Source organism: Protopterus annectens, chromosome 16.part0 (genome assembly GCF_019279795.1).
Source record: "Protopterus annectens isolate FY-2018-M chromosome 16.part0, PAN1.0, whole genome shotgun sequence".
In the NCBI taxonomy this organism is placed as follows: Eukaryota; Metazoa; Chordata; order Ceratodontiformes; family Protopteridae; genus Protopterus; species Protopterus annectens.
Window position 1 is genome coordinate 565,595,664 of NC_056750.1, and position 26,665 is coordinate 565,622,328.

At 44.4% G+C, this 26,665-nt stretch overlaps 1 protein-coding gene across 1 annotated transcript in view; it reads right to left on the reverse strand.

Annotated features, from left to right (window-relative positions):
• Positions 1-26,665, reverse strand: part of FUBP3 (far upstream element binding protein 3) — a 1,726,332-nt gene that overhangs the window by 157,487 nt on the left and 1,542,180 nt on the right. The window contains exon 15 of the mRNA XM_044058146.1: positions 17,970-18,080. Coding sequence (XP_043914081.1) covers positions 17,970-18,080 — 111 coding nt within the window. The remainder of the gene's footprint in view (positions 1-17,969; positions 18,081-26,665) is intronic.

The following is a 26,665-nucleotide window of genomic DNA, read 5'->3' on the forward strand; positions in this document are numbered from 1 at the left end:
ACTAGGTCTCGCTGAAGCCTAACAACATGTGCCATGTAGTTCAGCGCACATACAGAGAATGTTGCGGAAGCGTAGACTCACTTCCCAAAACGGTCCAAGGTCCTAGACTCTTGGTCCGGTGGATGGACAGTGGAGCTCTCCTGTGCAAGCTCCTTCCTGGTGGCTGCTGCCAATACCACTACCAGCATCGCATTGACAGGGGATCCCTTTGACCAGTGTGGTTTATTAGAAGGGGCGCTGAGGACCTTATCAGGGTACTTGGGGATAGGATCCACAGTGTCGGGTTCCTTCCATGCCAGAGATGTAAAGTACAGTTTTGTACCTACCATAAATGTAGATGTTAGAGTGTTCACCCTGCTGCAGTCATCACACTTGGGTTATCCTGCCGTCAGGCGGTCCCGCAGTCGGCCTGAGTTCCAAAGTCTTGGTCCGGCGTCGGTTGCTGTCGCTTCTTCCCTGACGTCAGAGCACCAAAAATACCTTTAGGCAAAAGCAAATACACCACAGAGGTTGTATAGGATAGAGTGGTATAGATAACTTCAGCTAGTTCAGAGGGGATGGAGGGAGGGTAACCTGGACTGCAGCAGGGTGAACACTCGAACATCTACATTTATGGTAGGTACAAAAAGTACAGTTTTGTACCTACCATAAATGTAGATGTCCGAACTGGATAGCATCTGCAGTCATAACAACTGGGTTGTCCTGTCGTCAGGCAGCCCTTCGGTCGGCCGGATTCCAAAGTCCGGGTCCGGCTTCGGCTGATGTCGCACTTCACCCGACGTCATCTCTGCTGGTCTTGGGTTATAAAGGCATCAGCCGACGCCATTTTCCTCAGTGTTTCTTGCCCCAGATGCCAGTTGCCCTCTTGGAAGGCTAAATTTTGGATAAATGCCAATGTTTCCAAAAAGATAGAAGGCAAACACAAAAAATAAGCATGTATGTACATATATACAAACAAATACACCATAAGAGACTCCCCCCCGCCAGCTAGCTATTAGGAGGGTAAATACCCTAGGAGTACCACAGAGGGGAAGGAGGGAGGGTAATCCTGACTGCAGATGCTATCCAGTTCGGATATCTACATTTATGGTAGGTACAAAACTGTACTACGTCCTTCATGGATGCATCTGCAGTCATAACAACTGGGTAGAATACCATAGCCAACTAGGGGAGGAGGAAGAATAGATTATGGTGTGGATAAGATCCCTTGCAGTACAGCAGTGGCAAACCCTGCTCGGGATCTGGAATACAAAGGTAAATTATAATGTTTGGCAAATGTATGCACGGAGGTCCAAGTAGCCGCCTCAATAATGTCCTTGGTTGCCACTCCTCGTAAGAAGGCTGTGGTAGTGGCTGTTGCCCTTGTAGAATGAGGCCTTATGTTCTGTGGAATTGGTTTTCCATGAAAGGAGTAACAGAATCGTATGCAATTTCCTATCCATTTGGAGATTGTCTGTTTGGAAATTGCTTTTCCTTCCCTTCCTGTTGCATAGGCTACAAACAGCTGGTCAGTTTTCTGTTACTTTTGTTCTGTCCAGGTAGTAGCGTAGCTGTCTATGTACATCCAAGGTATGCAGCATTCTTTCCCTCTGTTTTGTGGGTTTGGGAAGAAGGTAGGTAGGTGGATTGCCTGGTTTAAAGACACTCTGGATACCACCTTAGGCATAAATGTAGGATTAGTCCTCATGGACACTCTATCTTGGTGGAAGATTAGGAAGGGTTGTACTGCCATTAGGGCCTGAAGTTCAGAAACCCTTCTTGCTGAGGTTATTGCCAGTAGGAAAGCAGTTTTCCACGATAGATGCTGCAGGTCTGCTGTTGCTGCTGGTTCAAAAGGTGCAGTGTCAACTTTTCCAGCACAAAGTTCAAGTCCCAAGCTGGCAATGGTGGTTTCCTAGGAGGTTTTACATTCTTGATCCCTCTGAGGAACTGCCTGAGTAAAGGATGTGAAAAGACAGGTGGATCAAAGCTGTATTCTGCTGAAATAGCTGATGCATGTATCTTGATGGAGGAATAGGACAGGCCTGTATGTAGAAGCTCTGCCAAATACTCCAGAATGTTAGCAATGTCTATATTGGACACATCTTTTCCTCTTTCAGCGCTCCAAATGACAAACCTTTGCCATTTTCCTGCGTAGTTCCTTCTTGTTGAAGGTCTGCGGGCTTCAAGGATAATGTCTTTAACCCTTTGGGAAAGCTCTGGATTAGTTGCTGCTATGTGATGTTCCATGCAGTCAGTTGCAAAGTTTTTAGGTTTGGATGCATGATGCTGTAGTTGTTGTGGGTTAACATCAAAGGCATCAGGGGTATTGGCCATATTTTGTCCCGAGACATGCTCCTCAGCAATGGGTACCAATGTTGTCTTGGCCAGTTTGGAGCTATCAGGGTTATCCTTGGGCGTTCCTCCTTGATTTTAGTAATACCTTGTGTATCAAGGGAAGAGGTGGGAATGCATATGCTGTCAGACCTTTCCAGCTGAAGGAGAGCGAGTCCACTTTCCATGCAAGTGGGTGGAACGTCCTTGTGCAGAATTTTTTGAGCTGGTGATTGAGAGGGGAAGCGAATAGGTCTATCTGTGGCATTCCCCATTTCTTTGAGATGGCCTTGAAGATGTCCGGGTGTAGCATCCATTCGTGAGCATCCGAGGTGGTTCTGCTTAACATGTCTGCTAGAGTATTCTCCTTTCCTGGTACGAACATTGCCTGTAACTGGATGTTGTAGCTGAGCGCCAGGTTCCAAAGGTCCAAAGTCATTCTGCATAGGAGGTATGAATGAGTGCCTCCCTGTTTGTTGATGTACCACATGACTGTGGCGTTGTCTGTCTTTATCATCAAATGTCCTGCTTTGAGGAATGGTCTGAATTTTTGGATTGCCAGCTTTACTGCCAGCATTTCTTTTAGGTTGATGTGCAAATGGAGCTGGTCCTGTGTCCACAATCCTTGTACGCATTTGTCCAGCATGTGAGCCCCCCATCCTAGGTCTGAGGCGTCTGTTGTGATGGTTTGGCTTGCTTGATAGTTGTGGAAAGGTAGGCCTGGATTTGACTGGCATGCTTGAGCCCACCATAGGAACTCCTGTTTTAGGCATGGGATTAGAGGAATTTCTGCTTCTAGGCTGTGCCTGTGTTGGGACCATAAATTCTTTAGGTACCACTGTAGTTTTCTCATATGTAGTCTGGCATGTGGAACCAAGATTATGCAGGATGCCATGAAGCCCAAGGCCTGCAGAACTTTTCTTGCTGTTAGCTTGTTCTGTTTTGTTAGTGCCAAGAAGTAAAGAGGGAGTGAGGGAGTTCTTTTTGTTTTTCTGCAGTTAGGAATGCCATTTGTTTTACTGTGTCCAATTCCGCCCAAGAATGTCCTTGTTTGGGATGGTATCAGCCTTGACTTTTGTAAATTGACTGTGTATCCCAGTGCTTGTAGCAAGTAAATGACCCTTTGTAAATCTGTTGTCAGCTTGCTTTTGTTGTCCCCCTGTAGCAGACAGTCGTCCAGGTATGGATAAATTTGGATTCCCTGTAGTCTGCAGTGAGCGATTACTGATGCCAGGCATTTTGTGAATACTCTGGGCGCAGTAGATAAGCCAAAGGGCAATGCTGAGAATTGATAGTGCTCTGATCCTGCAAGAAATCTGAGGTATCTTCTGCAAATTGGTCGTATGGGGACGTGCAGGTATGCCTCCTTGAGATCTAGAGTTACCAGCCAGCACTCCTTGCCCAGCATGGGAAGAAGTTGCTGGAGGGTCAGCATTTTGAATTTTGGGACAATGATGTATGTATTTAAGGTGGACAGGTCGAGAATAGGTCTCCAGCTTTTTTCCTTTCTTGGAACTAGGAATAGTCTGGAGTAGAATCCTTTGCCTTGTTCTGTTATTGGCACTTTTTCCACAGCTCTCATCTTTGTTAGTTGCATTATCTGCTGTAGAGCTTCTGTTTATTGATTTGGAGGCAGGTTTGGCATTCCTCTTTTGACTGGTAAAGTGTGGAAGTGGAACCAGTATCCTTGGTCTATGGTTTGCAGAATCCACTTGTCTTTTGTGATATAGTGCCAGTTTTTCGAAAATAAGGTTAATTTTCCGCCTAATGGTGCTGCTATTTGTTCACTGGTAGGCGGAGTTAGAATCAAGTCACTGTGCTGTTGTAGTGGCAGTGGCTGTGTCTGTGCCTCTGTTATTACCTTGCCACTGTCGTCCTCTGTAGGCACCCCCTCTGGATTGATTTCTGCCTCTGGGACGTCTATTCCTGCGCCTTTGGGATCTTGTGGAGTCAGGAAAGGACCAATTTTTGGCAGGCCAGTTCCTGCTAAACCTTGGGGGTTGAACTTGCAAGAAATCTTTAACTGTTTGTACAGATTTTGCCTTTTCTTCCATTTTCTTCATTACCTGCTGAGCAGGTGTACCAAACAAACTGGCCTTATCCATAGGTGCATCTAATAACTTAGCTTTAACATGATCCGGTAAGACCTGTTCCTTCAGCCATGCATGTCTTCTTATCACTGTGCCAGTCATGGCTGATCTAAATGAAGCCTCCAGTGCATCATAGCCACATTTTAAGGAATGGTTACTAACCTGTTGTATGTTATTTACCATTTCTAATATATTTCTTATCTATAGAGTCATCAGAGGATAGCTTTTAGTTAACTGATCAAGCATAAACTCTTGGTATTGTATCATGTGAAACTGACAATTTAAAGCTCTAGCTGAGAGAGTAGCAGAGGTGTAAACCTTTTGCCCCATCTGTCTAAAGACCTGGCTTCCCTTTGAGAAGGAATAGGGTTTTTGCTGTGGTCGAGGCTGCTGCCTTAGGCCCCTGGGATATGGTTTCGGGTCTGCAAGTGGGGCCTTGTATAAGTGGTGATGAGTGTCTGGAACCCTGTAAAATCTATCTGGTTTGACAGGGGCTGGAGGTAAGGAATCTGGTGCAGTGCAGACATCATTAAATGCATCGTCCACAACAGAGAGGACAGGAGGTATAGCTAAAGGCCTGTGTTGTGGTAGGTGCAGAAAAGTCCTAAGTCTTTTTCTGGAATCTGAGAAATCCTGTTCCTGCCATTGGAATTGTTCTCATGGCATGTAAGGTTTCCCAAAGGAGAATTCTTCTGGTGGAGAAGCAGCTGGAATGGATTCTTCAGCATCTGAGTCTTCATAATTGGAGAACTGAGCCTCTGGCTGGTCTGTAATATCAGAGTCCTCTGCGGAATCATCAGAGGACACAGGCTCGGGGCTCTGCTCTAGGTCTCTTTTCTGGGGCTGAGAGGCCCTGTCTGGGTGAGATTGAGATCCCTAATTAAGGATATTAACTCCCCTGCCAGAGGAAGCATTTGTGCACTAGAAGTGGGCCTAGTAGGGGGGGCCTTAACAGGCACTGTTTTAGTAGATTTGGCTGCTTTAGCCCTGGCAAAGGCCTTAATAGACATGGCTGCAGGAGGCCTAGCAGCACCACGTGCTGGGGTAGAGACATCCAAAGGGATGGTGTCTGATAAGTCACTAGTAACCACTGTAGGTAAGATTTCTGAGGCCGTTTCAAGTAAGGTAGCAGGAGCCTCAGTAGTAGTCATTGATTCAGCTGTGCTTTGATCAGTTTTCGGTTTCGCCGAAACCGAGATACTACGGTTTGCTTAACCATGGTTTCGCCGAAACCGCGGACCGCGAGTGTCGGTCTTTTCTTTGCGTTTTAACAATCTGGGTAGTCGGAGGATCCGACGGCATAATGTACGCAAAATCTGAGCCGAAAAACTGTTCAGCAAACTCCGACCGACGCCTAAGCATTCGTCGGTTGAATGAGGCACAGGCTGAACAGGCTGTTACGTCGTGGTCTGGGCCTAAACAAGGCAAACAGTAAGAGTGGAAATCTTTATGAGGTATTTGTTTCCCACAAGTTAAACAGTTATTGACTTTTTCTGACATCGGCTGAGGCAAGAAAGAGTCCCCAACGGGTACTTAGCTTTAGAAGTCTTCAAGTAGTATTCGGAAGTAGTAATCTCTGGATCTGACCGACCGGCACTTGCGAACAGCTTCTGCTTCGGGCGCCACGCGGCAAGAAAGACTGAGGAAAATGGCGTCGGCTGATGCCTTTATACCCGAAGACCAGCAGAGATGACGTCGGGTGAAGTGCGACATCAGCCGAAGCCGGACCCGGACTTTGGAATCCGGCCGACCGAAGGGCTGCCTGACGACAGGACAACCCAGTTGTTATGACTGCAGATGCATCCATGAAGGACATCTGTACTATGTTCATCGTGTTACCCTGCTGCAGTCATCACACTTGGGTTGAATCCCAAAGCTAAGGATGGGAGGTGGAGTTAGACAGGGTTAGAAGGAGCTAGTAGGCCCTGCAAAACCAGCTCTAGTCTTAGAATATAGAGGTAAGTGATAGTGTTTGGTGAAGGTGTGCACTGAACTCCAAGTTGCAGCTTCCAGAATATCATTGGTTGGCACTCACCTGAGAAAAAGGGTGCTGATATAGCTGTAGCCCTGGTGGAATGTGACCTAATGTTAGCAGGTACCCGTTTCCCATGATGCGTGTAGCAGAAACGTATGCAATGCCCTATCCATTTAGAAATGGTCTGTTTTGAGATCGCTTTTCCTTGTGATCCTGCAGCATAGGCTACAAAGAGCTGGTCAGAATTTCTGAAAGCCTTAGTTTTATCCAAGTAGTAACGTAATTGCCTGTGAATGTCCAAAGAGTGCAGGAGTCTTTCTCCTTTGTTCTGGGGATTTGGGAAAAAGGTGGGCAAATGAATGGTTTGGTTTAGGGCCACACTGGATACCACCTTTGGCATAAAGGAAGGGTTAGTTCATAGAGAGAGACTGTCTTGATGAAAAATGAGGAAAGGCTCCACTGCCATTAGTGCCTGTAGCTCTGAGACTCTTCTAGCTGAGGTTATTGCAAGTAGCAGGGCAGTTTTCCATGAAAGAAATTTTAAATCAGCTGAAAAAGCTGGTTCAAAGGGTGGCAGTGTAAGCTTTTCCAGAACAAAGTTGAGATCCCAAGTAGGTGTTGGTGCTCTCCTTGGCGGTCTTATGTTCTTAGCCCCTCTGTACTGTCTTAGGAGTGGATGTGAGAATAAAGGAGGATCCATGTTGTAATGAGCTGAAATTGCTGAGGCGTGGATCTTAATAGATGAAAAGGAAAGACCTTTGTGCAGCATCTCAGTGAAATATTGTAGAATCTGAGGAATGTTTGTATCAAGGGGATTTTGGCCTTTAGCCTGGTTCCAGGTGCAAAATCTTCTCCATTTGTCTGAATAGGTTTTCCTGGTGCTGGGCCTCCTGGCCTCCAGAATGACATCCATAATTGCTTTGGATAGAGGTGTTGGCTGGTCATTTAGGTAATTTGCCATGCAGCCAGGTTTAAAGTCTTGAGCTGGCTGTATAGAATCTGATTGTCTCGCTGGGTGAGCAGGTGAGGAATTTGTGGTAAAATCCATGGTGGGCCATGGGCCATGTTCCTTAAAATTGGATACCAATGCTAGCGTGGCCAGTCTGGTGCAATGAGTATCATTTGTGGCCTCTAATCTGACTTTCAGCATTACCTTTGCTAGAAGAGGCAGTGGAGGAAAGGCATACACTGTTAATGTTTTCCAACTGAATGAGAGGGCGTCCACTTTCCAAGCTTGTGGATGGAATGTCCTTGTGCAAAATTTTTGAAGTTGGCAGTTTTGGGGGCTTGCAAACAGATCTATGTCTGGGCGTCCCCATTTATGAACTATCATTGCAAATACTTGTGGATCTAGTTTCCACTCGTGTGGATCCATGATGTTTCTGCTTAGGTAGTCTGCCAATGTGTTTTTCTTTCCTGGCAGGAATTGTGCTTGTAATTGAACCTGGTAAGACAGTGCAGTGTTCCACAAGGTCATTGCTTGCCTGCATAGAGGACAGGAATGTGTGCCCCCTTGCTTGTTTATGTACCACATTACTGTGGTATTGTCAGTCTTTATTATTGGTTGCCCTGGGCGTAAGAGGTTCTTGAAAGCTGTTAGGGCATTCTGTACTGCTAACATTTCTTTTTGATTGATATGCAGATGCCTCTGATCTGTAGTCCATTTGCCCTGAATGCACTGTCCTGCCATGTGTGCTCCCCAGGCATAGTCCGATGCATCTGTTGTCATAGTTTGCCTGGCTGTGGGTAAGGTGAAAGGCTGACCCTTGTTGAGGTGATATGCCTGTGCCCACCATAGAAACGCCTGTTGAAGGCAGGGAATGAGTGGTATTATTGTTTCCAAGCTGTGGCTGTGCTGAGTCCATACGCTTTTCAGGTACCACTGTAATTGCCTCATATGCAGTTTTGCAAATGGTATTAGTAGTATGCAAGATGCCATGAATCCCAAGGCCTGCAGAATTTTTCTTGCAGGGAGTTGGGTCTTTGTTGCCATTATTCTGAAATATTGAGTCAGCTGTTGTTTCTTGTCTGGTGTGAGTTAAGCCATCTGGGCCATTGTATTCAAGCTGGCACCCAGGAATATTATGTTTTGTGAGGGCACTAGTTTTGATTTCTTTTCGTTTACTGTGTACCCTAGGCAACTTAGAAGGTGTTTGACAAATGCCAGATGCTTTAAAAGAATGTCCTTGCTTTCTGCTTGAATAAGGTAGTCGTCCAGGTATGGGTATATTTGAATTCCTCTTTGTCTGCAGTATGCAATTACTGGTGCCAGGCATTTTGTGAAGACCCTGGGCGCAGTAGATAAGCCAAAGGGCAGTGCAGAGAATTGATAATGCGTTGAACCTGCAATGAAGCGGAGGTATCTTCTGCAATTTTGTCTGATAGGGACATGCAGGTATGCCTCCTTGAGGTCCAACGTTACTAGCCAAGCATTCTTGCCCAGCATGGGCAGAAGCTGCTATAGTGTTAGCATCTTGAATTTTGGTACTTGCAGATAGGTGTTCAGAATTGAAAGACCCAGAATGGGTCTCCATGCTTTGTCCTTTCTTGGGACTAGAAAGACTCTTGAGTAAAATCCTTGTCCTTGCTCCTGTGTAGGCACCTGTTGAATGGCTCTCATGTCCATGAGAGCTGTAATTTGTTTTTGTGCCTCTGCCCATTGATTTGGTGGCAGGTTTGGCATTCCTTTTATCCTTGGTAAGGTATGAAAGTGGAATCTGTATCCTTGAGAGACAATGTCTAGAACCCATTTGTCTTTTGTGATGATGTGCCAGTTGTCTGCAAAAAATGCTAATTTTCCTCCCAAGGGAGCTACCAGGAGAGATTTGCATGGTAGTTTGAGGATTGAGTCATTGTGTTTGTCTTCTGCCAGCCTGGGGCCTGTCTTCTCCTCCTTTCTGGGTAGCATTACCCCATTGGCAAGGTTTGTAAGGGCCTTGTGACTGACCTCTGCCTCTTGGGCGTCTGTATTTGCCTCTCTGTGATCTGTCAGAAGCTGGAAAGGACCAGTTTTTCGTTGGCCAATTTCTGCTGAAACGAGGGGGTTGTACCTGCAAAAAATCCTTGACCGTCTGCATAGACTTTGCCTTATCCTCCATTTTCTTTAAAACCTCTTCTGCTTTGACACCAAATAATACGTCCTGCTGTAAAGGTGCATCCAATAATTTTACTTTAACATGTTCAGGAAGGGTTTGTTCTTTTAACCAAGCATGTCTACGTATGACAGAGCCAGTAACAGCTGCTCTACAGGAAGCTTCCAATGAATCAAATTCCACATTGTAAAGTATGTTTGCCCACCTGTTCAGCTGCATGCAACAGATCCTGCATTTCCTTGAATTCAAACTGTTCAGTATGTGTGCTCATTTTTTGTTTTAATTGAGACATTAGGAATTGTTGATATTTCAGCATGTGAAACTGACAATTTAATGCTCTCATAGCCAGATTTGCTGAGGTGTATACTTTCTTTCCCCATCTATCTAGGGTTCTGGAATCCCTTTCAGAGGGCACAGGATTTTTAGCCATAGAAGCTTTAGCTCCCTTAGGACCCTGGGAAATTGTTTCTGGGTCAGCCACAGGGCTTTTACAAAGGAATTTGTGAGAGTCAGGTACTCTGTAGTATTGGTCTGGTTTGGCTGGAGCAGGAGGTAGAGAGTCCGGATTTAGACTAGACTCCAAGTAAACATCATCCACAATATCCAAATCTGGAGGGATAGCAAGAGGTCTGTGCTGGGGTAGTAAAAGGAACTCTCGGAGCCTTTTCTTAGAATCAGAGTAGTCCTGGCCTTCCCAATGGAAATGTTCCCTCATGTTATGTAAAGTTTCCCCAAAGGAGTAGTCTTCAGGGGGAGATGCTGAGGGAATAGAGTCTTCAGCATCAGAGTATTCATAAGGTGGAAAAGTCTAATCCTGTTCCTCAGAAGAATCTGAGGAAATTGAAACCTGGTCAGAGGAAGCATAATCCTCCTCTTGTCTTGGTCTTTTATCAGGAGGGGGATGAGAACCCCTGATTAGGGTAATCAAATCTTCAGCCATCTTAAGCATCTGTTTCTTAGGCATGGGGTCTTGAACTGTAGACTGATGTACAGTCTTCTTAGGTTTTAAAGGAGTTTTAAGCTTAGCATAAGATTTAATGGTGAGTGTAGTCGGTCTGAAGACACCTTCTGCAACTGAAGGTGTATCCACTGCACTGGGGTCTACTTCTGCTCTGGTGTCGGAAGGGCCTAATGAAGATGGCTGCGTCGGGCTAGTAGACTCCGTTTGAGAATCCGCAGCTGTCTGGGGTTCCAGTCCTGCGGTCGTCAGGGGCTGCGTAGGCTCCTCACTGAAAACCGGAGAACCGGCGACAGGCCCAGCCGAGGCCTCGGAGCCTGGCTTGTTCCTAGGCTGCCTGTCCTTATCCTTGCGTTTTTTATGCATGCCGGTCGTCGGCTGCTCCGATAGCATGATATAATTAAATTTCCTACCAAAGTAATGTCGTGCGAAGTCAAAACGGCGTTTGACAGTTCGTTTATTAAACCTAGCACAAAACCGACAACTTGTGACGTCATGGTCTGGGCCTGGGCAAGGAATACAATAGGAATGGAAGTCCTTATGAGGTATTTGCTTCCCACAAGAAATGCAATTGTTAACTTTTTCTGACATCGGACTGAGGCAAGAAAAGGTTCCCCAATGGGGTACTTAGCTTTATTGAAGACTTCGGACTGAAATTTGAATCGAAAATCTCAGGTGTCGGCCGACCGGCACTTGTGAACTGCTTCTGCTTCGGGCACCACGCGGCAAGAAAGACTGAAGAAAATGGCGTCGGATGCCTCTTATATACCCCCTGGCGCTCTGATGTCAGGGAAGAAACCGACGCCGGACCAAGACTTTGGAACTCAGGCTGACTGCGGGACTGCCTGACGGCAGGATAACCCAAGTGTGATGACTGCAGCAGGGTAACACGATGAACATCAAGATCCACAGAGGATCCATGGGAGGGAGGGGACAACCAGAAGTAGAGGGTCCTGCGCCAAACGCCTCCAGGAACGACTCGTCAGAGTTGGGTTTTTGGACAGACCACCTCCCCATGCTGCTGCAGGATCTCCATGATGTCTCTAAATGAGGCATCCTCTGGCGATGATTAGGGGGAACCCTCTCCTTCCTCCAAGTCGGTGTCATCCTTGAGAGACTCCTGCGGGCAGTCTAAGTGTCTCCTTTTACATGTGCATTTTCGAGGAACCTGGGGGGGAGGGGGTTCACTGGGGAGGACTTGAAAACATCCAGCTGATTCCATGGAGAAGTCCCTGGGGCGGACAGGCAGCAGGTTATCCCTGAGGTGACAGGATGGCGGAATCCTGGCCAGAGACAGACGAGCCAGGACAGACTCTGAGGACGAGATCATCAAGGGTCTCAATGAGATCGAGAAAACCCTCTCCACCACGTCAAAGGCAGATGAACGAACCCCTGGAGCTGGGGCTATGATCGGGTCCGCAAATCCTCTGGATCAATGGGTGAGCCGGAGCCAAACCTGCAGTCTTCGAGACTGGAAGGTCCGGCTCTGAAAAACTCGGAGATGAAACAACCCCCATGGATCCGGTGCTGAGGCTACTGTTCAGAGATCATCAGAACTGACCCATTCAAGGCAATGGTCGGCGTTGAAGTGCCAGGCACTGTCGGCGCCGACCCCTCGACGCTGAGGGTCCTTGGACCAGAGGACTTTGAAATTGGGGGGTGGATCGGAGAAGTTATTGGGATGAAAGCGGACTGCATGTCCCCAGCCCTGGAGCAGGAGGGGACAGGCAAGACTCCAGTCTGTATGCGTGCGTGGATGAACCTCCACATCATCTTGTCCACCTCTGCTTTGGAGAGGCTGAGATTGGACCTAGTAGAAGAGGCCACAGACACTGTTCTAGACAGCTGGTGGGGTGAAGCCGACAATGTTGAATGGCACCGAGACACCCCCAGCTCTGGGGAGAAGCAAGGGGAATGGAGCTGGGGGTAACCTGAGCCAAGGCCAGGGTGAGATTTTGCCAGTAGTTTAGCCGAGGAGGGGCAGGCAGGGGACAGATTCCTCGGCCTATCCCGGTGTTTGTGTTTCTCTCCGTCCCCAGTCATCTTGGCGGGAGGTTGAGTCCCAGAGGCCAGGGCGGAGGGTGAACCAGAAGAGGTTGAACAGAAAACTTGGGCCTCCGTAGTGGGAGGTTTGAGGAGGCCCTTAAGAATAAGTTTATTCCTCTTGATCAATGCGCGGGGATTGAACCCCATGCAGATCGAGCAGGGGGAATCAAGGTGAGGAACCCCTAAACACACAGAGTGTGGCTATCCATGGGGAAAGTTTATGGCCACACTCTGTGCACTTTCTGAATCCTGGTTTGGGTGTCTCTGCTATGAGGATGGAGAGAACGAACACAAAGCACCCACACCCACATGAGAGAGAGAGTAGAGGGAACTAGAAATGGGAACAGTTCTCTTTTCTTTCTTTTAACTAAAGCACCGACACCTGAGTGCAAAGAGCAAGAAAAGTGAAAGGGGAGATAGAAAGGACTAAAGATAGCTAGAAAACCCAGAAAAACTTACCCCAAAAAAATCACTTAGAGCACGGACCACAATGTGAATTGATGTGAAATCTAGATGTGGCAAACGAGATCTGGGGGAGGAAGGAGACAGGGGCATTATGGGTAGGGGAGGAGCTTGGAGCTCGGATCCGATGCTGAAGAAATACGGCCGAGTCGGATCCGTCCCGTTTCTGTGTCCCACAGGTTGAAGAGCAAATGAAGACAACACCTTCAGATCTCTTGTATTGCGTCCTCTGAGCAAAATATGTCTGAACCTCATCTCACAAGCACACCCTACATGCATCATTATTCATATATCCTACTATTCAAGTGCAATTATCCAAAGCAGCAGCCACTTAATCAAACTGGTTAACATATAAATTCAAGCAAAAACGTCTGTCTGTACAAGCATATCTCCATAACCATAAAACAGCAACAGAATCCAGCCAAACTCCGGTCCAACTCTGCATATAGAGTCTCCAACAGCATATCCCCATCAGCTCCTTTATTGTTACCATCTCCCCCACAGTCCCACTCTGGCCTTCATATATACCATACTATACCAACTTATGAATTACTTATAACAAACTCCCTGAAGTTCATGCATGAACAGCACTACACACTCTAGACATCTTGGTAGCCACAGAAACCTGGCTCCACCAGGATAAAAAAAAGGAAGAAACTATCAGAACAGACGGCCAACAAAACTGGTGATTTGCTATTTTCTACAAACACACACTAGCTCTCTCTTTTACCCACACCCTGCCAACTTCCTCTAACTCAGAAATGCTACTAACTGTGCTAAAACTAAATACTTGCAACACAAATGCAATCATGGATATATAACATACCTCCAGTTAACAATGTTAAAACACTGGAAGATCTTTTCTTCTGGGCTTCCTCATGAAATCATAACATTGCATGATAACAGACTGGATTTTCAGACTGCATGGTTTGCCATCCAATAAAATACAACTGTACAAAGTCCACCAAACTTATAACCACACCAGCAAGATAAAGAAAAGCCTCAGTCACACAATCAACTCTTGAGTGGATCCTAACATCCTCTCCAAATTATCATTCCATGGAACTCTAACAGATGGCCTAAGTGATCACTTGCCAATCTGCACCATAAGTTGCCAAAGCAACAGCCCCTAAACGTATCATAACAGCCTGGTAAAGAAAATACTGTTCATGAAGACACTTAGTAATACACAACTCCTTAACTGGGTGTCACTAAACACACTGCTCATAAATGATCTCTGAGTTCAACAAAACATTACCAGGTGTTCTAAACACACTACCCCTCACAATAAAAATAGTTAAAGACAACCTGCCCTAAGGCTATCCTTTGCAACTAAACATCTCTCACGAAACAGAGACACAAAACATGGAAGGTCTGAACAAAAAATAAAACAGCTCCTACTTTACTAGCAATATACACAAAGAAACCTTACAAAACAACTTACCACCAAAGATAAAACCCACTACTCAACCAATTAAAACATACACACTAATAATCTAACCAGTTCTGAACCTCGAGCAATGAACAGTTAAATCAAGGACAAGCAATACAGCCAACACCAGAAACACAGAAATAAAATAATACCAAAGCCAATCAGTTCAAAACCCACGATACACAGAACCAGACAACTAATCAAGCTCTTAATGTCCCTACTCACAAATAACCCCCTTCAACATTCCCCATTCTGACCAGTTCTCACAGACACCATGAAAAATACCTCAAAAATGTAAAGTCTACTACAACTGTCCCTGCCAATCTACCCAGCAAATATCTTATAACAGCAGCTGAGACTACTGCATATTAAGTTTCAGTTCTGATAAATTAATCTACAACTGAAAGTAGTCTCTTTGCTATGGTAAAATCATTCATCATTCTAATGCACACGGATGGCATCAATACAGATGTTTCAAACTCCAGGCCAATTGAGATTTTATCTCCCATCAAAAATATTAGAAAAATTCATAAACGACTATCTAACAGACAACCAGCTTCTGTCTTCAACCCAACATAGCTTCCATCCTCAGCACAGCACAACTACTGCTTTCCTGAAATTTAATACGGTCAACAACCACAAAAGCTGGATGCCTAATATCCACCATCTTCCTAGACATATCAAAAGTTTTTGAAACAGTCTCCCACCAGTAACTCCTACATAAAATCTCATTCTTGGGCTTACCAACTCTTCACTGCAATGGCTGCACAGTTGCCACTCACAGTACAAGCAGTAAAATGTAAAGATGATTTCTCCAACTTTTTGTCAGTCAGTACTGGTGTTCCACAAGGATCTGTACTAGGCTTCATACTTTAACATACTCATCAATGATCTCTACACTGCTACAAAAACCGTCCTACCTTATTTTTCAAGATGCTGATAACGCAATCCTAATCTGCTCTGCCAATTCTCTCTCTCTCTCTAAACTCCAAGACCTCATACAACAATTCATATCAATTGTAACATAGCTAAATAATTCACAACTACTTCTAAGTCTAAATAAATACATACATAAATGCATGAATTAATTGCTCTTTACCCTAAAATACACGTAGACCAGAACATCACCGCTCACTATTTTCTCTGAAAATACCACGACAGAACACAAACCACACAAAATTACTGGTTGCCATCACAGATGACCGCCTGAAATTGGACGACCATGCTTCAAAAAACTCATCAAAAACTATGAACATTATAGAGAGTAAAAACCTGCCTCACTGATTCAGCCAGAAGACATACAAGCCTCTACTTTCTTACTGCCATCTCTGCTCTATGCTGCCCCAATATTCAATAAACTTTGTTTCACAACTATTCTAATTTGAGCAGTGCTACAATAGAACAGACAAATCTGCGATAAACTGTAATAGAACACACCACTGCCGAGCCCTTAGAGGATTAAGCTGGTTAGAAATACCATATCACCTAGCTCCTTCTCAGCTAACTACAGTAGACTTCTCTACAAGCCCCAAAATTGCCAGGCCTTAACTTAATACAATACTACTTCCCCAGCAAAATTTTATGCTTTTGAGAAAAAACACTAATCACTATGATCAAATAATACTGCAGGACACACACTACATTCAAATAGTGTAGCTAAACTATATGCCACTGAAATCCATTCAGAATGCAAAGTCATTTAAAACACAACTAAGAATTCACCGGTCAAATAAATAGATCTGCTCCTGCACATCTCCAGGATAAATGCCACTGTTATCTTCAGCTTGCCATATTGTCAAACCATTTTCTTCATTCAGAATCCTATACCCAATAATTAATCACCACCAATACCCTCAACAGTTTTACTAGCATCGCCCAGCTATACACATTTTGTGACACTGCTCAACAGCCACCTCTATATTTATAATACGAACCTTATGATAGCCTTACATACAATTGTCTTTGAACCTGCTTTATACCCCCCCCCCCTTTTAATTACTATATTAACATTTTCTAACCTATCTAGTTCCTTTCCTCACCACAATTTCTTTGAATTTCACATGATGTTATCTATTTGACAACCCACTCTCACACCTCTTCAGATGTTAAATGTTCAATATCTACTAATGCATAAGTAGTCTTTATACTGTAACAATTATCTCTTTCATATGAATGTAATCTAATTAACAAATTTATGTGTAATTGTAAATGCAGATTATTTAATGTGTTTCATGTACGTTACTCAGTTTCTGTTTAAAATGTTTGTACTATGGTGCAGCTTTTTCCTCCGGGCCTCCAATGTAAAGGATTTTTTGACTAAACCCAGGAGGACAAGCCTGGTAAACAGCAAAATAAAATAAACAAAATATAAATACTGAGCAACAAGATGCATTATGTCAGGTATATTATACAAATTCCAGGACATCTGTATAATGACATAATACATTACCTGGTGTCTGGGCCCTAGTAAATGTAGTTTTTCCTTTCCTTCCCTCTCATGCCATTCATCCCTTTAAGAATCAATGACTAATTATAGGGCCAACGTTATATGATCCTTCTACACTATTACGAGTGCTGAACTTTAACAAATTAGAAAATGCTCCATACCGATAGCTAACTGGCATGTTTAATATGCATACATATCTATTTTTGACAACTAACCCATGCCTGCTGCAATTTCCAACTATTTGCTTTGATTTCTATTTCCATCATCTAGTTTAAGCTCATTTTTACCCTGTTTTTCTTCTATTTTTGGTTGTCTTTACAGTTAGCCTACAGGTACTACTCTCCATTTCTCTAACATATATATTAAATCTTTCCTATGAGGCACTAAATATCCCACCTTAGTAAAACTTTTATTAAGCTGTATTGCTCTCACTTTACATCTTGAATCTTTCCCTCATTTACACATGTGACCATGCACATACACACCCCCTTTTGCTTTGTGTAGGCTTGGCCCCAAGCTTGGGGGGGCTGTGGAAGGGGGACTTGTCTCCCTGCAACAAAGAATTGGTTTTCTGTGTTTTGCAATCTTAGTAGTGTTGTTTTGAGACTGTGCCTTCTCAGGATTTAGATACCGGAGTTTAAATTGTTTGTATGCGAACTACTGACAAACACAGTGGATCCAAGGTTTAGTATTCAGTGACGTTTCTTATGGCAACAAAGTTCATCTACACATGACATATTTTATTCAGTTCCCTAAATAATTTGCTGTTTGCAGGGTATGCAAACTTTCGCTTCTTAATTTTTAAGCACTGCAGTCAGGACTATGCTTTTGAAGGACTCCAGAATGTTGTTCTGTTAGCACTTCCAATGTTGTTTTCTATTTTAACACCAAATTCCATACAACGGACTTGTTTTCTGTTTCCGTATCAGCCACAAAATTTCAACAAGCACGGTTAGCTACATTACTTTAAGTAGCTGGTATCTACACTCAAACTAGGTTCCCTGCAGGAAGACAATTCTAAGCAACAGAAGTTATGACCAGAATGGTAGAAATCAAGCCACAACACTATGATTTCAAATTCTGCATGTAGTAGTGGAATTAAAGAGATTAACTAGATGATCAAGCACATAAATCAGGTAATTAGCTATCACTTACTTGGGTCTTGCTGTCCTGATGTTTGCCAAGGTTGGTAAGTGCTGCTCCATGGCTGTGTCATGAATGCCTGAGGACCGCTGATAAAGAAAAGGTAAATTACATAAAAGGGACCTAATGATTAGAACAAGCTGCTTAAAAAATTATGATGTAAAGCAAGGTATTCTACATCTCTATAGTCACATACAAAGCACCAAAAAAAAAAAAAATCAGCAGTAAACTAAATTCCATAAGAGAAGGGTGTAAACAATTTCTTGTCTGAGAAACAGGCATCAATATGATCCAATTAACACAGAATTTGTCATCAAAATCAGACTGCTTGGTTAACCTGGATTTTGATATTCCACTATGCCTCTGCAGTCCACTCTTCTTCAGTAGTCCCTCTTGCCTCCTCAAACTGTAATGCAATCAAGAGAACTATTCCAAAGCAAGTATTAATGGAACCAAATTTTCTTAGTCTAAAATTGTGAGTGAAAGATGAGGTGGAGCAATCAGTACATTCTCAGTTCTTACACAAGATTATACTGTCACATTTCACAGATTTTTACTACAATGATCTTTCACAACCTTTCTGTATTTTAACTGGAGGTTTAAGAATAATTACAAAAAATTAAACCCATAAAACAGCACTACAGACATTGGTCTGTCAGTACTGCGAGCGTGCCACATCCCACTTCGTCTTTCTGGATTACAATGGTAAAGTGCGGTCAAGTACAAATTACTGTAACAGAATCAGGGAGAGATCGCCACAGTGCCTCTTCTGCCATTATATCCTGGTTAGAGTTTTATCAGCAATACTATATTACTTTTGAAGGCTTTAGCTGATACTATGTCCACTAATGCAACCTTTGCAGGTGACAGCAACAACTGCATATATACAGCAGCACTGCCAGTAGCCTTCTTCAGTTTTTAGAGACCATTTTGCTTCCACAACTAACTGACAGTGGTAAGTTACTGTCCTAAACATACATTATTACAATGCTGAAACAAGTAACTGAAATGAAACCTCCCAAACAGTTAACTATATGTAAATGGCCTATGTGGTGGATTAAGGCAACTTTATTTTTATACTGAGTTCTCCTTAAACTTCTGCTGTTACAGCTGGCATTTTTATGCAAACCTGTACTGTCTTCTTTATCAGTGGGTCACCAACAGCAAATCATACCTAGGTAGGTTCCTAACCAACATCATCATACCCAAGGGAAAGGGACAGTTGCAGATTTCCCTGCAGCACAGGGGAACCAAATCCTGTCCTATCCCTTAACTGTGTACATGAAGGCATGCACTGCAGACACTGTGGCACCTTAAACAATGCTGATGCTGCTACACTAGTGAAATGTGCTATTATTAGGTATTGCAAAGGTTTATTATATTTGTTTTACCAAAAAGCACTGAAATGGGCCAAACATTAGTCGTTGTTTGTGTACTAAATGGTAGTCATTCCGCCCCTTTCTAAATTGAAACAAAACTCTAAACATTCTTCTTGACTTCTTAGGCTCTCCTTGTATAATATCTAAGATGCAAATGATGGCTCCTCATCATTTTGGTAGACCGCATAAAGAAAAGACTGGCAGGTGAACATACTGGTTAACAGAAACTGCAAATACTACACAGGGCATGAAAGATTAGGAAAACTTTCACTTTACCATATCTTAGAATGAGCCTTGGAACACCAAAACAGGAAGCTTGCAAGTTTCCTGTAGTCTACAATTCACTGCACTAAGACAGCTATGTTTGCACACTGCTCCTGTGAGTCAGAAAAGAGGAAGAATTAATTTTACACCTTTGATTTCCACTTTCTACAAGTTTGTGTGACCTCAGATTAGGTACAAATACAGCTTTCAGTTGTAGGCTTGGCCCCACACTTGGGGCTGTGGAAGGGGGACTTTCCTCCCTGCAACAAAGAATTGTTTTTTTGTGTTTTGCAATCTTAGGAGTGTTGTTTTGAGACTGTGCCTTCTCAGGATTTAGATTCCGGAGTTTAAATTGTTTGTATGCGAACTACTGACAAACACAGTGGATCCAAGGTTTAGTATTCAATGACATTTCTTATGGCAACAAAGTTCATCTACACGACATATTTTATCCCTGAAATTCTTCTATTACATTTAATAGCTTATAGGAAAAGTGGTTGCCAGAAAAGATGTGTACAGTTCCTTGTTGCAGGCTCAGAAGTACAATACAGTTCTGCTTCTACTAGATAAAATCCAAATCCTTCACAGGAGAAATCTTTTTTCAAAAGTCTCAAATGCAAAACTCCTTTATAGAAGGCTTTTACAGACGAATGAAACACAACCTAAAATGTATACACAGAGATAACACGAACACACTGATGTTTATGAATGACTATACTAAACTGGTTTCAAATTAAACAGCATGACAATCTTTGCCTGAGGCAATGTAAAAGACACAGAACTTATGTAAGTCTAAGAAACAAATCTCTTCCTACTACTGTACGTAAGAATCCTGTATTAGGCCTCTTGCCTCCTTCAACACTACAGAGGAAAATAAATTGCCATCAAGAATCAACATCTTATCCACCAGAGATTGGGATGCAAAATCTTGTTCTACTGAGTAAACAAGGATTTCTGTAGAGGTAATGTTAGGGCAGGTGAGTGATCAGTTTCATTAGCTATCAAAATTAGAGCAGCAGCTTCTGAAAATATTTGTGAAATGCAAGAGAGACCTGCAAACTGCTTTCAGCTCTTAAATCGGTGGAAAGCATCTCTTCTGCTGAGAAAAGCTGCCCTGCAATAAAAAGCCACAGAAGTGTACTTTGCAAGAATACTCTGAGGATTCTGCTGTTGAACACTGGAGCTCATATGGAGAAGTGTCCTTCCAATGGATAAGTTTACTAGGTCTGTCTTGCATATGAATTTCTTCCTTAGGTACTCAGGAAAAGGAATTATATATGTGGATTTCTAGCTTGACTTCATGAATTTCTGAGTTGACAATCAAGCTTTGTGAAGAGTACAAAGAAGGGAAATGTTAGTATGTGCATTTCATTTTTAATGTGCTGTCATAAAAGGGATTCTTGAATGTTCTTCAGCATGTATCTATTGATTTTCTTCTTGTCTAATATTAGTAAGTACTGACGGGGTTAGAAAAACTGCGGTGGTGGTGCTGCGGTAGCATTGTCGCCTCACAGTAAGACGTTGTCCTGTTCGATTCTCAGCTAAAGCGTCTTCTGTGTGGAGACATGAGTGAAGGGGCGTACCTGCGTTGAAGGTTGTGCATCAGGGCTGGCAACTCGGCACGTAAAAATCTACTGCCAATCATTAGCGGACCGGAGTTCCGCTGTGGCGACCCCTAACCGGGAAAAGACGAAAGACACAACTGACGGGGTTACAAAAGTGTAACATTTGCTCTCAGTACAAAGTTCTATCGTGAAATTAAGAACTGATGCTAACATGGAATGGTATGAACAAGTATTCAGGGTTAGCCAAATTCATGCTACACTGTTTATTTTAATTGGTCAGTGGTGGTTCTATTATTGTTACAGTAATATTGCATTTACTGAAAAAAATATAAAATATCAATCATTCTGTAGTTTGAGAAAAAGAAAACCTTGATCTTCTAGTCTCACACACGTGTCTTTCTTTACAATAAAGAAGATTCTTTTTCTATTCTGAACTGTTTTGTGAAAGCTACTTGGTATATTAACAGTTTGATGCAGTGTGATTTCTGAGCACTTTGTATGCTGCTTCTCCTGCATTGGAAATTTGCACTGGGTCCGGTTTTGTCCAAACAGAACCTTAGTTGCCTGTGGACATCAAGGGAATCGAGTATTCTCATTGTCATTTTTAAGAGAAAGAAAGAAGGTGGGTAAGTGAATAGACTAACTTAGTGACAAGCTCATTGACCACTATGGGCATGAAGGAGGGGTTGGTGCGCAGGATCACCCTATCTTTGTGGAAGACCATATAGGGTGGGGATGCTTGTAATTCTGTAACCCTTCTGGATGAGATAAGGGCAGAGCTGGCTGGCTTGAATGGGGCAAGTTTAAGTTTTTCTAGAACACAGTTTAGGTCCCAAGGTGGTGGGATAGGCTTCTTTGTGGCCTAATATGCAGGACCCCTTTTAAGAATGGTTTAACATCCAATCTGGAGAGCAGAGGAGGGGTCCAGATGTAAGTAGGCAGAGATAGCAGATAAAAAGTTATGTCTCACCATAACGTTCCATGTATTCTTCCATTTATCACTGATGGGTATGGTTCCGAGCCCTCGGAACAGAGTCGGCCTATTAGCAAGCTCGCGCCAGCCAAAAACTCTCAAGCTAAGCTTCTATCCACAACGCCCTTCTCCCTGTTACCTCAGATCGAGTTTGCCCATGATAGACCAGAAAGCAGAGTCCCCTTCAGCGCAAATGCCCTAAAAAAACACCTGGACCCAAAGTAACCCCCCAGTAGCCTTTGGAGGGAGAAGTACGGCAGGAAGTGATGAATGAAAATAGATGAACTACACAGATGGAATGTTACGGTAAGACACAACTTTTTTTATCTGTTGTTGCTAATCTTCTTTCCATTCATCACTGATGGGACAGAATCCCAAGCTACCTTGAGACACATGGGCGACCCTTATGGAAGAGTGTTCCTGAGTACCACTGAGCCGAAGGCAGCTCTCCCTCTGGAGACTACGTCCAATTTGTAATGACTGATGAAAGTGTGGGGTTTAGCCCAAGTGGCTGCTGTGCAAATGTCATCTACAGAAGCCCTGGAGTGAAAAGCTACAGATGTTGCCATAGATCTAGTGGAAGGGGCTTTAACCAGTGGCATAGGTTCTTTTGTGGAAGAGCAAGAGAAGCATATACAGTACCTTGGCCATTTAGATAAAAAACCTTGGATACAGAATTTCCCATTCTAGGTCCAGAAAAGGAAATGAAAAGCTGGTCAGACATGCTCATAATTTTGGTTCTGTCTAAACAGAATATCAGCTGTCTGTGTACATCAAGGTATGTAGGCAGTACTCAACCTTTATTAGAAAAATTCGGGAAGAACACTGGAAGGTCAATAGACTGATTGATGCAGATGTCAGAAACAACCTTGGAGAGGAAAGGAGGATTCATCCGGAGTAATACTCTGTCCTTGTGAAAAAATAAACAAGGTCTTTTGATGCACAGTGCCTGTAGCGCCGAAACCTGCCTGGCTGACGTAATGGCTACCAAGAATAAGGATTTCCAAGACAAGAATTTCAGGTCACACTTCGCTGCGAGTTAAAAGGGAGGTTGAGTCAAAGACTGTAAAACTAACGCAAGGTTCCATGGCTCTATAGGCTGTCTGACTGAGGGCCTGATGTGTGAAACTCCTCTGAGAAAGGTTTTACATAAATGTAGTGAGATGAGAGGAGTACCGTCCTATCCCATTATGGTAATTCGAAATTGCAGCCAGCTGTACTCGTATGGTAGCGGCTGCGGCACCCTCCTCAAAAAACTTAGACAAATATTGCAAAACCGCTGTGACCTGAGCTGAGCACTGATCTAGCATGTTATCCTTTGACCAGAGAGAGAACCTTTTCCATCTGTCTTGATACAGTCTTTTGGTGGATGGTTTATGAGAGGCCAGGATAATATCCCAAACAGGTGAGGTGAGATAAACCTGCCTGGCAATTAATGGAGGTGGAGAAACCAAGCTGTCAGCTTGACATTGGACAGATTTGGGTGGCTCAACCCTTGGGGGTGAGCAATCCGGTCTGGAAGAGGGTCCAGAATCCACGGCAGGTATACTAGATGAGGCCGAAGGAAGAGGAACCAAACTTGTCGAGGTCAAAAAGGGGCTATGAAGATCACTTTGCATTTCAACTGATGAGCTTTCTTTAAGAACTCTGGAATCAGAGGAATGGGGGGATAAGCATAAAGAAGTCCTGTGGGCCAATCGTGAATTAGAGCTCCCCTCAGGGACTCCCCCTCTGGGGGGAACAGGGTAAAATAGCTGCTGCACTTGTTGTTTGATGGAGAGGCGGAAGGGTCACAGCACAGCTGACCCCAGTGGCTGAAAATTTCTGCTACCACATCGGGACTGAGGGACCACTTGTGGGGCAGGAGAATACATATGCTCAATTTGTCCGCAATCACGTTGGAACTCCCCAGGATATGCATTGCTATCAGAAAGAGGTTGGAAGCTATCACCCACTGCTAAATCCTTATGGCCTCTCGACACAAGGGGTAGGACTTGGTTCCTCCTTGCTTGTTGATATACCAGACTACTTACATGTTGTCTAACTGAATTACAATTGTCCCAGAAGGAAGAACCAGATGAAATGCCTGCAAAGCTAACAGCACCGCTCTCAGTTCCAGAACGTTTATATGCAGGTTGGCCTCCAAACTGGACCATGTGCCTTGGACTGTCGCTCCCTGGAAATGCCCCCCCACCTGATCAGGGAAGTATTCCATGGTCACAATGGCCTTGGGCTAAGGGGACTGGAATGGGCAGCTCCAAAGTTCTGTGTCTGGCCTCATCCACCAAAGAAGGTCCTGCTTGCAGGAGTTGGTTATCAGGATCTGGAAATGTAGACGGTGGTGATTCGGGAACCACTGAAAAAGAAGAAGCCACTGGAGAATTCGCATGTGCAGCTTGGCAACAGGCACTATTGGGATTGCAGCTACCATGGATCCTAGGGGCCTGAAGAACTTCTCTCGAAGAGACTTTTTTTTGACAGAGTATCACCTGGAGTTGAAGCCTCAATCTTTGGAGTCTGTGAGCTGGGAGTGACACCAGACAGGATCAGGTGTTGAAGACTGCTCCAATAAATTCTATCTGCTGGGTAAGGACCAGGTTTGACTTCTCCCACTGCACAGCTATCCTCAAAATCTCTGCCCGAGAAAGTGTGTACTGTAGAGCTGTTACCAGAAGATGCTTGGTGGGGGTGGTGAGGAGCCAATCGTCCCAAATATGGAAACACCAGGAATCCTTGCAGTCTCAAGTGAGCTGTGACCACTGCCATGCACTTTGTGAACAGTCTGGGGGCTGTAGAGAGACCGAATGGCAGGGCACAAAACTGGTAATGATTGGCTCCTAGCAGGAAGCAAAGCAGACTTCCTGGAGAGCTTGTCCATTTTGAAATGGTAATATGAATTCCAGAGATCTATTGAGCAAATCCAATCGCCCTCCCTCAGAAAGGGGAGGATGGACTGAACCGTTAGCATCCAGAATTTGGTCTGGGCGACAGACTTGTTCAAGCTGCTGAGATCCAGAATGGGTCTCCAGTCTCCTGTCTTTTTTGGCACCAAAAAGAATCTTGAGTAAAATCTGGATCCACATTGGTCTGGTGGGACTGGTTGGATGACTCTCTTTTGGTATAGCTTTCCTATTTCTGAAGCTGCCTCTTCCCTTTGACTGGGTGGAACTTCGAGAAGTTTTGTTGGAAGTTTCGGGTAAGAAATAAGGGGAATGGTGTAACCTCTGGTAATTATACTCTGCACCCAACGATCAGTGGTAACAGAGTGCCAGGGCAGCTTGGTGCAGACAGAAATTACTCCCAACTGCTTCCAGAGGCAAGCAATCAGGCAGCTCTTCAGGAGCGCTGGTAAGACTGTCCAGAGAAAGCGTCTCTGGAGCCTTGATTATGTGGACTCCCTCTGCCTCTACAGGGGTGTCTTCCACAGTGGTTACCCCCCTCTGCCTCTGGGGTATCATCACCACATGCAGCACGGAAATGACCCTAAGATTTTTTGTGCCACAAATTCCCTGTCCTCTGGTTCATGGAAAACGTGTGTTGAGGATTAAACGAAGGCCTATGGCAGATAGGGTCTTGCCGTCCTGCTCGCACCTGGCTAGTGTGTCCTTCACTTAGGAGCCAAAAAGGGAAGATGCTTCGATGGGAGCATTCAGAAAGGAAAACGAAGGGATCGGCGAGGTCACAAATGCGCATCCAGGCATGACGCCTCATAATGCCTGAATGCGCCGCTCTAGCCGCCCCTTTGGTTGCATGTGAAAGCAACCTCATGGACGAGATTGGAGACTGATTCCACGATAGCAAGCTGCAAGGCAACTTTGTCCCGTACCTCATCAGACACCTGTCCTGCGAGTGTTCCAGAGAGTTCTGAGATCAAGTCTCTTTGAAGCTTCGTAAAATGTGGCAAATAGTTCAAGGACCGAATGGCAAAGGTCGCTAACGCAAATACTCGCTTCCCCACTCTGTCCATGGCCCGGGACTCCCTGTTGGGCAGATGGACAGCAGGACTCTCTTCAGCCAGATCCTTTTTTGTGGCCGCCGCCATCACCATAGAGTCAACTGGTAACCCTCTGGACTAGTGTGCGTTTTCCTCAGGAGGGGAAAGAATTTTGTCAGTTCTCCAAGAGATTGCCTCAATAGAGTCAGGGTTCTTCCATGTACGTTGCACTACGAGCTGGACTAGCTCGTTGGCAGACGGGGTCACCCAAGAAGTAGATGGCTGGGCACAGAAAGCCTGCAGAAATACAAACTCCTCAGGGGAAGGATTGAAGGGCTTCCAGTCACCCCTCTGCTTTAACATTTCAAGGATGTCTCCAAAGGAGACATCATCAGGGGGTGACCGTGGGGACCCTTCACCATCATCGTAATCCATGTCTTCTGTTAAGAGACTCCTCAGGTGAGTCAACGTGCTTCCTCTTGCACTATCTCTTCTGTGGGGGCTCCTCAGTGGGGGCGTCAGAGGAGGACCCGGAAAAGTGGGTACCCTGAACTGGGGTTTCCTGCGGCTTCCTTGCCCGATGTCCCGGGGAG